General features: G+C 41.4%; 1 protein-coding gene across 9 annotated transcripts in view; it reads right to left on the minus strand.

Moving 5' to 3' along the window:
• Positions 1 to 256: 256 nt before the first annotated feature.
• SGCD (sarcoglycan delta) overlaps positions 257 to 12,359 on the minus strand; it is a 611,494-nt gene continuing 599,391 nt past the window's right edge. For all 9 annotated transcript variants that reach the window (XM_073355247.1, XM_073355246.1, XM_073355243.1 and 6 more), the window contains 2 exons: positions 11,031 to 11,154; positions 257 to 10,133 (listed from right to left, as the gene is read on the minus strand). In XM_073355247.1, the coding sequence (XP_073211348.1) occupies positions 9,960 to 10,133; positions 11,031 to 11,154 (298 nt within the window). In that variant the 3' untranslated portion in view covers positions 257 to 9,959. The remainder of the gene's footprint in view (positions 10,134 to 11,030; positions 11,155 to 12,359) is intronic.

The raw sequence follows: 12,359 nt of genomic DNA on the forward strand, positions 1-12,359 counted from the left end.
CATAAGCCAAGCCTAGATAAAGGGGGTCAGGAGGAAACTTTCTCTGGAAGCAGGTTTTCCCATAACTACCTATTGCAATTTTTAACTTCCTCTGATGCATTTGGTGTTGGCCACTATCAGAGACAGGATATTGGAGGTGATGGACCACTGGTCTCATCCTGTTTGGCAAACCCTAGGTACCTATAAAAATTTAAGCTCACTAGTAACATGCCCCCACCCACTCTCCCCCAGCAAAAAAAAAGAACATTTCTTCCCTTCTTAACAATCATTATTTTATTAATATATTTTACAAGTTTGCAGTTGAAATCATTTAAATACAAATCTTTTTTATACAGAAAGTGTAATAAAGTTAAAATAGTTCCTTGTGTAATTCATAGCATTATTGCAATGCTTACAAAATTTTGCATAGACTGTGCAAGGATTGATGTTATTTGATAAACAAAAAAGCTTTATATTTTCTCACACAACCACACACATACATGAATTAAAAAAAAAGTGCCAAACAAATATGAATTTCTTAATGATAACCATGATAAGAGTTTACACTCATTTTGTCATGTTTACACTATCAAGGTCATTGGGACAGAGGTCAGAGAAAGCATTTTACTACCACAGATGGAAACCTGCTACAGCATATCAACATGCTTTCTGATGACGTAGATGAATGGGGTTTTGACGGTATAAATATCATTGCTTAAACCAGCAGAGGCTATGTCCTGCAGTCAGTTCTCCCTGTGAAAAGCATTTTACTGGGTTAACATAAACAATTTTATGGGCTGTCAAACACTAGAATTTGGACGAGGCAAGGTATTAAAATAAAGGGTGGGCAAGGTCAGAAAAAACGACTACAAATAAAAATACGCAACTGAACTAGAACATTGGATCCAAGCCTCCTGCACCTCAAACTTCTACAGATTCCAGATATGGATCCACATCTGGATCTGATCGTTGGAGATCGGTGGCTGCTCTTTTTATGCCTTCTGAGTCATAGATTCATTCCGTTGTTAGTAAATGAATTAATCCTCCTTTATAGCGTTGAGTAGCGTATGATCTCTTGAGTAGCCCCAGAGACGTGAATGGAATCGATAGTTCACTGGACAACGCCCAAAATCAGTGCAACTGCTCATGTGAGTAAGAGCTCTTCACAGTAAATGCTGCAGAACTGGCCCTAATCGAGTTCTTACTATAGTCAGCACTGCGGAGCCAAAATAGATGCCGAAGATCAAGCTGTATCCTTCCCTGCCTCATACATTATTTACCCAATTGCCAGCTAAACTCCAATTGCTGGTGGTAAGGTGGAAAGCAGAATGAACATGTCTTGATTTTCAGGTATGGGGTTGAGGCAGCAGTTGCGAGGACAGCTTGCCATTGTTCCTTAATTGGCCCAACCTGCTAGTGGGGACTCACTGATGGAGAAGGAATAGAGGCTGCCATTCGGCCACTTTGGTTTAATCTGATTTTCTTTTTTCATTTTCACACGTCGATTAGCAGGCTGTAGTTTAGAGCAGGTGGCAAAAATCTCCTTTTCAACGTCCTCAAAGGTGACCGGCTTTCTGGGCCAGATCCTCAGCTGGTGTAAATCAGCACAGCTCTGAAGTAATGGTGGAAGGTGGCATTAGCTCCAGCTGAGAATCTGACCCTCTGCAAGGGGCAGGACTTAGTAAACCGCTACCAAGCTACAATCTAGTCACCTGATATCACCCTCACTCTTATTTCCATCTCAGACTGCTCGTCCAGCTAGCTCATGATGAGTCAAGTAAAAAATCCCCAAACTTCACAAGGTTCATGTTCTTAGGTGAGTATTTGAAACATTTCATATTTCCTTATTTCTGAGCTTTCTGTACTTTTCTGTTTGTCCAAATAGATGTTTAATTAGAGCAGAAAGCAGAGTTAGTTTTAAGAATGGGCCCTGTTGGGCCTTCGGGCATTAATACAGATGCTTGAGGGATGCAAGATGGCTAGCAAGACTAGGGTATAGTATTTCTTGTTGCTATTTAGACCACTTAGGCTGTGTATACATAGAATCTGTAATATAGAATTACAGGGTTAGAAGGGACCGCAAGGGTCATCTAGTCTAATCCCCATTACCAACATCATTAATACTGCCCCAAAGTCAAATTATTATAATAATAGTGTCCATATCTGGGTCCTCTTCAGTTCTAGATAAGGATGATTAGCAGGCGTGTCCACTCTCTTTCAAAATAAGATGCTAATTTCCCTACTCTGTAGGCACTATTGTATAAGAAATCTAGTTAAAAAGTTTAGGAGAGAAAAATATTGGTAGCTAACAAGGTGCGGGTGGCACCAGAAGGGCAACATTTGATTTTTCAGTTCCTGTAATCCAATCATACATAAAAATGGGACCACCCATAAATAATTGGTTTCCTTACTCTCCAATTCAAGCCTACTTCAAGGGTTCCATTATGAGAGATCTTTTAAAGGAACACAGAAATCACATTGCTTTAGAAAGTGATAATGCATTTAGCAAGCAGCAGCAGGCTTCAAAATGCTTGCTTTCTTATCAGTGGTTAAGCCTTTTGGGGTGCGGGGAGGGAAATGCAAGAGCACAATGGAATTTTAAATTCTTGTTACAAGCAAAGATGCACGTGAGACATAATTTGCGGTGGGCTTATTACTATGATGGCTAATGTATTGGAAAGTTTCACCATTTCTGTTCCAGGAGAACCTGATGAAAGGTCCCTAAGTGCCTTTTTAAAAATCTCTCTGATAAAGGACCTGTTTTCTAAGGCAGCATGTCTCTATCCTAAATATTTGGGAGCAGGGCACAATGCAAATTTAGTATTTTTTTTGCACAAATCTCTCCTTCCGATGCCCTTTCGAAAAGGGATGAGATGCTTCAGAGGAAATCCCAGACTCCTCTGAATAGGTAGCATGATGCTATTAACGTACTAGAAGGCTTGTGACAGAAAATCGTAGGTATTGGATGACTCTGAGTGGCAACAATAAGATGTGACATTTCCTGAAAGTGACAATGATGCTGACTTTCACACAGGAATTACACCTGTAGCAAAATTAATTTTTCAGAGTCTCGCACTTCTAGTTTAAAGTGAGGTGCTTGGGAAATCTCAGTGGAATTATGACTGAGGATTTTCCCCCCTTCTCTGTGGATATATAGTGCTGGAACTTTAAATATCTACCTTTCCTGCAAAAAAAACCCCAAAACAAAAACATGGCTTTTTTTCTTTTTGGAAAAGACTAATAGAATGCAATTTGCATATTAGGAAATTATTAGCTTTAGAAAGCTTCAGGGCTGTATATATATCGCCACATGCTTTTCAAATATGACAATGTTTGTTTAAATACCAGATAGTCCTTCTATTTTTCTAACCCAATCCCAAACCATTGTGTTTAAAGTGGATGGAAATTTGTTCTCCTCGTTAAACAAACTCCCCAATGTTCTGACAAGAATGGGTCAGACAACAGCCTTTAAATGGGATAAGTGGCACTGTCCAAACAAGGATTGAATATAATCACAATCAGATCCATCCCAAATTTGTTGTTAATTGAAAGGTAATAGTGTAAACAGACAAAAGAGAATCACTTTATCAATATCACTAAGGAGATATCTATTAACATGCTTTCCCCCTGCTCACTTCATCGCTGTCTTGGTAGGCCATCTATGGTACCAGTGTCAGGCCAATTTCTAACCCTCCTCATGTCTCAACCATAAGCTCTGTTAGGTCAGCTGTGAAAACAATGAGTCCTATGTAGATGGGTTTCTACAGAAGCATAGAGTGCAGAGAAGAAGGAAGGACTGAGTTTGAATCACACATCAATAGCGCTTTTTGCCTGCTTAAATATTCAGTGGTAATTGTTTAGAGATGGGCAGGGGGGAAAGTAGGGAGGGAAATTAAGACTTAAAAATGTTCTGTTTTGCAAAATTTAAAATATTTTGAAATTTCCAGATTTGAAAAATTCCAACCCACTGATTGAAAATGCTTCACAAATCTATTACCAGCTTTTTTCCCCATTTGTTTTCTGAATAATAAAATTTCAAACTTAAAAGAAAGCCAACAAAATTACCAAAAAGTAGTCCAATAGTAATTCTGCTTAACTGTACGGGTGTTAAAGATTGAGCAGTCACGGCATAGTTACTCTTCTACACTGCAGGTGCAATTAGGTGTTCGTAGGTCCAACTTTCCGATGGCCTTTTGGCAGCAAGCCAAACACTTGAAACGGCCATCACTGAAGCACAAGCTTAGGGCAATAGGGCTCTCCTTGATCTACACAGGTAAGTCTCACTAGCACTGTGGGAGTTCCACACACATCAAGGCAAGAACGCACATGAGCAGCTAACAACATTTAGCTTATTTATCCCTCCCCGACAGAAATGTTAGGATAGTAACAACCTGCTTCGATACTGCATTTTTTCTTCTTTCAGTTTTTAGACCACTCTTTGCCTTTTGTACACAGCACAGAATATTACACTTACTTTCTTTCCCCTATTAACTGAATTTCAGTTTTCCTTGTTGTCCTAGTCTAGTGCACAGAAGCTATGCAATGAACTCTGCGTTTCCTGCCCAGTTCCAATAAGCACTATTAAGTTAATAAGTGGGTGTGGGGCTGCCCTTCTACCAGTCTTTGGTCTGTCACTCACTCCCCTTCATAATAGGAAACTTAAAGCCATAACAACAAATATTAAAAAAAAAACCCACCCCCAACCCCCCAATTCAAACAAAAGCCAATTCCACTTAAGAGCCCAGCGCATTCAAGGAGTGCAACAATTACAGACCTGTTCATTCAGCTCTAGCATGGCTACGGGGCTCGAACAAACCGGACATCTTCCCAAGTGCCACAGGAAGCTCCCTCTTTAACAATGGAGCAGTCTCAAAGACTGAATGGAGGGTTAGCAGGGTTTAGATCTCATTTGGCTATGCCACATGTTGCAGGTGGTCATTTAAGTTCATAATTTTTATTTTTTGTATCATGTTTGTATTGGGAAAAAAAATCTGATTGAAAACACGTGATTGAAGGAAACAAATGTAGACCACACTTGCGCTACTTTAACCTTTCTAAAAAGGGGAGTTCTAATATACAGCTTAGTAGTCCCTGGCTTTCCCTTTGCATGAGTTTCTTTACTGCTAAAGTCTCATTTGAACGCTCAGTGTAGTAATTATGCTGACTGCTGGATAATACATACTTTAAAAAAAATGAAATTTGGAGAGTGGATGCAGATATATAATCAGTTTTAGGAACTCTGTTTTTGCTAATGTCGAAGTCTTTTTGATTTTAAAGACCGCCCTGACATACCTGTTATGGCAGGGAGTTCATACAGTAAATATGGGTAAGGTATTGTGTAAAGACAAGCACTAATAGTCATTTTCTCTACAAGCTTAGTAACGGTGGCATTTAAAGCAAATGTAGCATGTTACTGAAGCTCTAGTAAAGTCAAGAGTTACAATATATAAAAGCATTTATCTTTAGCTTTCGTATTCATGGTTGCCTAAGGTATATTGACAATAACGCAGTCCCTTAATTAGCAAGTATTTTGAATACACATAGCTTCAGTGCAGAATTGTGTACAATTCTGAGTCCGGCCTCGATCCTGCAACAACTGACATAGATGGAAGTGTTCCCACTGACTTCAGTGGCCTAAATCTGAACCCAGAAAGACCCTGGGCTGGATCCTGCAGGCACTGAAGTCAATGGTATATATCCCAGTGACTTCAATAGAAACTAGCTCCCTATCCCTCCCAGCCTGTCCTAAGTCGCGAGAGATAAAAGGAACCCTTATTTGAGATAAATACCAGCCCCTCATGGGCAAATGATGACAACTGAACCAAATTGTGGGTCCGATTCATAAAGAAATATATCAGTTTGTTGGCTGGCAATTTTCTTTTAACTTCTGTGGATAGTTTGTGTGTATGAAATTGAAACTAAGCAAGTCTTGAGTAGAGACCTATTAGGATATGAGAGGGCTATGGGCAGAAACAATCTTATACAGTGAAAATAATTATTCAAAGAAATATGCAAACTAAACCTACCACATGGCACACACTGTTGTATGGTCAACAACTGCGGCACTGACTAGATCTCCATTTACTAAAGTACCACCGGCCACAGTGTACTGTTGTCTCCTAACAACAACCAATGGGCACCCTCAGAGTTTTGTGTTGTGTAACATTCCTTCCCTTTTTAAGCAAAGATTTTCACTGTTCTCAAGCAAACAATAATCCCACAGGGGAGTGGGAAGGGGATCCTTTTCTAGGAGATGAATAGAGGGAAGAAATGAAATAGATGGTTTTGTGTGACCTGTCTTCCCATCAGACTGAAATGGTAAAATTTAAGTCACTGCACAAGGGTTCTTTTAATCATGTGACTCCCATTAATACAGGAGCTGCTTGGCAACATACCTATGCTAAAAATGACCCCCCCCCCATGTACTGTACCTTGCACGAAGGTGCTTTATATCACAGACATACTATCCTCATTGGGCAGGGATGCTTTAGTTCAGTATGTCACACTTAAGACTGTTAACCCTACTTCAATCTTTGCCAAGCAAAGTGATTGCTCCTCAGAAGCTGCAGGAACTTACACACACTGTTTAGTGAAGACCTTGTCTCTAACTGGGTGAAACTGGCTACTGTGCAGGGGGACAACACAAGGTCTAGGATACCACGTAAGCGCTAACGTGAAGATTTAAGTGGAAGTTAAGAGGTGCGTAAGTCTGCACAGGGGTGAATTTCACCTGTTAGAGCAAACTGATTTTTTTCTTTAACAGCATGTAATTTAACATTTTAAAAGCTAGAAATGCACTCTTATCTTCGTATGCATAAAAAGCTGGGCTTTCCTAATCTATGCAAAACTACGGTACTCTTTTTACCTGACAAAGGGGACCTGCACTAACAACAAGCTGTCATGGTGATAGGGACAGGTACTTAGGTCACCAGTCCAAATCCAGCTCAGACTGGTAAATGACAAAATGGCCTCAAGGCTCTCTCATCGCCTTTGGGAAATGAGCATGATGATCTCAGTTCAGTTTCCCATAGATAAGCATCTACCTCACTAGAACTATCCCTGCACATGGCAGTAAACCGTTAAGCAGGGAGGGCAAAGACTGAATGAAGGTAAAGACTGAGCTACCCTCCAACACCAGCGGTGGAGCCAGGTTCAGGAATATTGGCAGTACAGTACAGGAAACTACACACTACCCCAGCCCTTCCCGGGCCAGTTCTGGTGCTCTGCCTAGCACCTTTCACTAGCACTGGAGTCAATCATTGGGGGAGAAAAGTGAAATAAAACCAGACCTTTGGACAATACACTCTTTCTGCAGCTCAAACTTCGTTATAACCTTGTGTACCCTGGACACATTTTTTTATGAATCGGCCCTTACATATGATATGAATTACGTCCAATACAAAACGAAATGAGAAAAAGTAGCACAGTAAATGTGTTCCACTTGGCGCTATGAGTAGGACTTCAGCTGTGGTCTGGAGGTAACACACACTGTCTTTTGTTATACTTAATGTGGTAAAAAGGCTGTGCTCACTCCAGCGGCCCGCACAGCCTTTACGGATTTCACTTAAATCTGCTTCATGTTGCACCATCAGCCCCCACGACATCTGGTGACAGCCGCCACCCTCCCTTCCAACTGCCCCCCCACAAAATAAAGTCGCTTTAATAACAAGATAAATATGATGTGCTTCTCCTTGCTGAGTGCATTGACTTAAGGCATAGGCACAATTTCCCCTCTTTGAACAGAGATGGTATAGTCCTATGTCCCAATACAATTGTTATCCTGGGTGACCCTTTGCATTCATTAACAAATAGTTTGAACTTGATAATTAACCTAACCGTATCACTAAGCAAATTGTAGAACTAATCATTTTTAACCTCTGTCAAGTGTAACATTTTATGGGTGTCCTCAAGTGTGCTTTGTTAGCGAGCAAAACAACCAGAAGGACCAAAGGGGGATAGGTTTTTTTCTAACAGTCTGATCCAAATTCCATGCAAGTCAATGGAAGTCTTTCTATTGACTTCAACCAGCTTTGGATTATGCCCTATATGCACATTTAAAAAAATCCAGAAACCTGGCACTCTCGAGCCCTCCCCCTCCCCCGAATACAAGTGACTCATGTAGAAATTGGCCAAACTGTCTCTAAACATTTTGTTTTTGTGATATCTAATCTTGAAAATTGTTTGGCGGAGATCAATGTACTTTCAGTATCACCAGAGGTATGGACAGGTTTGAGTATTTGTATAGGGGTAACGTTTTCAAAAGCAATGACTTAGCAACCCAAGTCTCATTGAAAGTTAACAGGATTTAGGGACTTTTGAAAAATTTACCCTGTATGTTTTTCAAAGGCTTCTTAAATGCCTGGGGGAGCCACTGATGGAGTTGAAACCCAGTAACTATGAGATCTTCACACTGCTCATGGTATTCCCATTTTTGGATAATGGAAACAGTGTGACAAGATCAGATCTCACATTTTTCCTTCCCCATAAATGCCTCATGGAGGGGAAAAAACCCCACTCATGAAAAAAACAGATTCAAATACTGAGTTATTTGGGTTCAAGTTCAGGATGACCCAGAGCCCAAAGCCTTACTTTTCTGTGACCTAATTTGGTCATAATCTTTATAAAACGTTTTTTAAAAGTCCTGTTTCCTAATCAGCATCTCTGATATTTGCAATCTCCACAAAAAGTGAGTGACCTCAGACTGCCCTCCCTGTTTTATTTAAAAAAAAAATCCCTGCAGAGAATTTGGATAATGCTTCTCTTTTGTGTGAGTTTCACTGTCTCTCAGACAGGTTCCGGCCAAATCTTACACGTTCTCAGCTTTGCAAGGCGTGGGTGTGTGTGAGAGAGAGAGAAGGAGGGAGGTGGTTTATTTTAAAAGCAGAATTACCCCAGACTCCTAGAGTGTAGGATTGAACGCTCTAGGGTGAACCAGAACACCTGATGGCTATGCAGACCTGGTATTTTTGTAATTGCAACAATTTTTATCTTTTTTTTAAATTAAAGAATTTTTTTGTTTACAGGGGATGTGACATTCGCACAGTTAGTTTTCCTGTTGATGCAAAGTAACGTAATAAAATGTCAGTTACACAAATAGGGATCACTATTGTAAACCCTAGGAAAACAGAATTAGCCTTAATTTCATTTTTCTCCCAGAGACAGGGACCCCCCACATAAATGTCAAATTCCCTGATCATTTATACCTCTATCTGCCAAGGAGGACTGAAAGGGGCTCCCTTCAGAGCCCATCAAACGTCGCCCCTTCACTGGCTGAGTGTGTCACAGCTGAATGATGCATGCCATTCTCTACTTTCTCTGGGCCTGATCCAGTACCACTTAAGTCAATGGGAGTTTTGCCATTTACTTCAGTGAGAACAGGATTGGGGCCTATATTCCCTGCTTCCAAAGGCTAAGTGGTGGGAGACCAGCACTGGGAATCAAACCCAGTTTTTCTGGATGGCAGTGTAGAGTCTCCCAATTAGGTTGCTCTACTTTAGATTAAAAATAGAGTGTCATTCAGTGACCGGCGTCTTGGAGTTCTCGAGGCCATTTGCTCTGCCTTGCTGGCCATTCTGTTGCCACTGATTTTAATGGTGCAAAAATTATCAGAGTTGTTCTCCTTTTGCATGATACTAGGAGTACGTCAGTCCATGTACTTAATCAGACATTGTTTCCACTGCTATGAGGAGACAGTGAGTTATAAGGGAGGACCATTAGGCTATATTAATACAGAAGGGTTCAGGGAGTAGTGAGTCCAATTTAACAGAATGTAATAGGGTCACCCTGGGATTCATTGTACTGAAACATCGTTTTACACAGAGGATATATATATTTTTATATATATATATATATATTCACACGCGCGCACACACACACAAAAAAGTCTTTGATAGGCTTTCTGGGTTCTAGCAAAAATAGTTGGGAGCGGCTATCTGTGAGACCAGAACAGGGCCTTTGTGCTGCCTGCTGGGAACCGTCTCTCAAGAACAGATGCTTGTGTTTATCTGGCAGGTGGAGCTAGCTCCAGCCTGAGACAGGAATAACCTCCCGTTGGAACACACACACAGCTCGTAGATTTTTTGCCTGGATCCGGTAGAGGAGTGGGATGCTAGAGGCAATCCAGGCAGTTTGATATTTGCAGAATTCAGCGTAATCTGAAGTGGAGTGTGGGGAGAGAGAGACAGAGAGAGAATTAGTGATGAGTTGAAATCTTTAATTGCTAAATTAATAACTGTCATTGCAAAACGGAGATGCTAGCAATAGAATTTTTCATGCAAATGGGTCCGGGGGGAAGCAGGGGCCACTGTACTTACACATTGTTTTAAAATAAATCATCATTTCAAAACGAGAAGTTGAAATGTTTCGTTTAGAAAATGTTGAAACAAAATGTTTCAGCTTTGTCAAAAAATACTTTCTCTTTTTTGGGGTCAAAACTAGTCGCCGAGTTCAACCTGAATTTGCAATTTCAATTTACCCAAAAGTGCATTGGGGGGAGGTGGGGGGGTGGGGAATAAACTACTAATCTGAAAAATTTCACCCAACGCTAGGTTTTTCCCATTTTTTTAACCCTCTTTTTGCCTTCTGGTAGTTGACTGATGTAGCTGTCTAACTTTTCCTGACACTATTCCCTCAGAAATCAAAACAGCCAGTTACAAAAGCTTTTGCAGACCTATACAGGTGAATTAAGCTCTTCTCACTGCAAAATTCATGATCTAAGATTGAATTATGTTAGCCAAGTAAATCTCATTTTAAACTGACAACCAAACAGAGAATTTAGGAGCATAGTGCAATTTTACAGCTGCATAAATCTCCTTGTACAACAGATGCTATTATCCAAGCACTTTAAAAATAATGAATCAGCTGAGCATTCTCCATGGAGGGACTCTAGTTTGCACACAATGTGTTCAGCCACTGCTATCCTATCTGGGCCAGCTTCACCATTGTTTTTAAACCACTGTGTGAAAGGGGGTTGCTAAATGGATGAGGCAGTTATAAATCTGCAGGTGAAGGTTGGTTCTGGTTTAATTTAGGGTTTGTTTTCCATTTCCTACCGCTCCATCTTTTGATTCCAGCCTCAGCTCCGTCCTGCATGTGGCTTCCATGTTGCCGGCCTCTGCGTTAATTTCAATTCCCTTTGGAGCCTCCATCACCAAAGAGCGTGTGGGTGACTCCAGTCTGTAATGCAGTCAAGATGGGATTATCTCACCAGCTGCACTTTGATGTTAAATCTGAGCATTTCTTCTCACCCCGCTCGATTCCCCAGTGCCTTGCACCTTAGGTACTCATTGAGAGCCTGATCCAAAACCCACTAAGGTTAGTGGCAAGACTCCATGTACAAAGTGGGTATAAAACTTTACCATTCTAATCTGGTAGCATTTCACACCTACTTTGCCCAGATGTAGATGAAGGAACAAGGGTACAAGGGTGCAAGGCACCGGAAACTCAGTTTCGCAGGCTGATCAGTTTGCTCGCTATTCTCACAAGTTCAAACATTTGTTAAATAATCAATACCACAACCTGCAAAACGTTATAATTCTGATACACAGCACTTTGCATCCTCAAATCACCATATCAACATGAACAAGCCAGTCCTCATGACATCTCTGAGAGGCAGGGAAGTGTTATGCTTATTTAAGTAATGGGAATACTGCAGTAGAAAGGTCTAAACGACGTGCCCGAGGCTGTGAACAAGGATTCGAACTCAGGAGGGCCTTGGAATGAAAACCCTTGGGGAAAGTTCAGCTGTTCAGAGCCAGGAAGAGATTAAGGGCTGCTTGTCCCTACTTGTCAAAGCCCCACAGGTATTGGTGGGCCTAGCGTCTTAACGGCTCAATTGATGAAAGCTCCTGCAGGTTCAGAAGCATACGAATCTCAAAGGGGAGTCAGCTGCCTTGCACAGTGGGTACAGGGCGTACACTTCAGTCTTGCGTGGTGGGGGGGCCCCTCTCCTGCTCCTCACCAGTTTTCACCTGGCTGCATGGCTCACTAAGGCTCTGTCTCCATTGATGCAAAGATGTATTTTTTACAGATTAACAAATCCTAGTGTTCACTGTCAGAGAGCTACGCGAGGTCGGCCCTATCCCTGCCCACCCTAAGCCTGTGGTTGACCTTGCCTGGTTTCTCCCAGTAAAACTAAAGAGCTTTGTCTGAACCGTGTTTACTCTGTGAAAGCCACCATGTGTTAGTTACCTACAGTAAAAAGACCCCTCTTTTGTCAGAGAAGCCACAGGCTAAGCAGTCTTACTGCTGTTAGTTTCACCTGCCTTCCCAAGAGGGAGTGAAGGCACAGACATTAACGCTGCTGCAGTGGTAGGGAGAACGCAACCCAAAATGGCTGTCCCCTGGCTCTGCTTCACCCCAAAGCCTGGTGGAGCCCCCCG

The sequence above is a fragment of the Lepidochelys kempii genome, chromosome 8 (genome assembly GCF_965140265.1).
Source record: "Lepidochelys kempii isolate rLepKem1 chromosome 8, rLepKem1.hap2, whole genome shotgun sequence".
Lineage (NCBI taxonomy): Eukaryota > Metazoa > Chordata > Testudines > Cheloniidae > Lepidochelys > Lepidochelys kempii.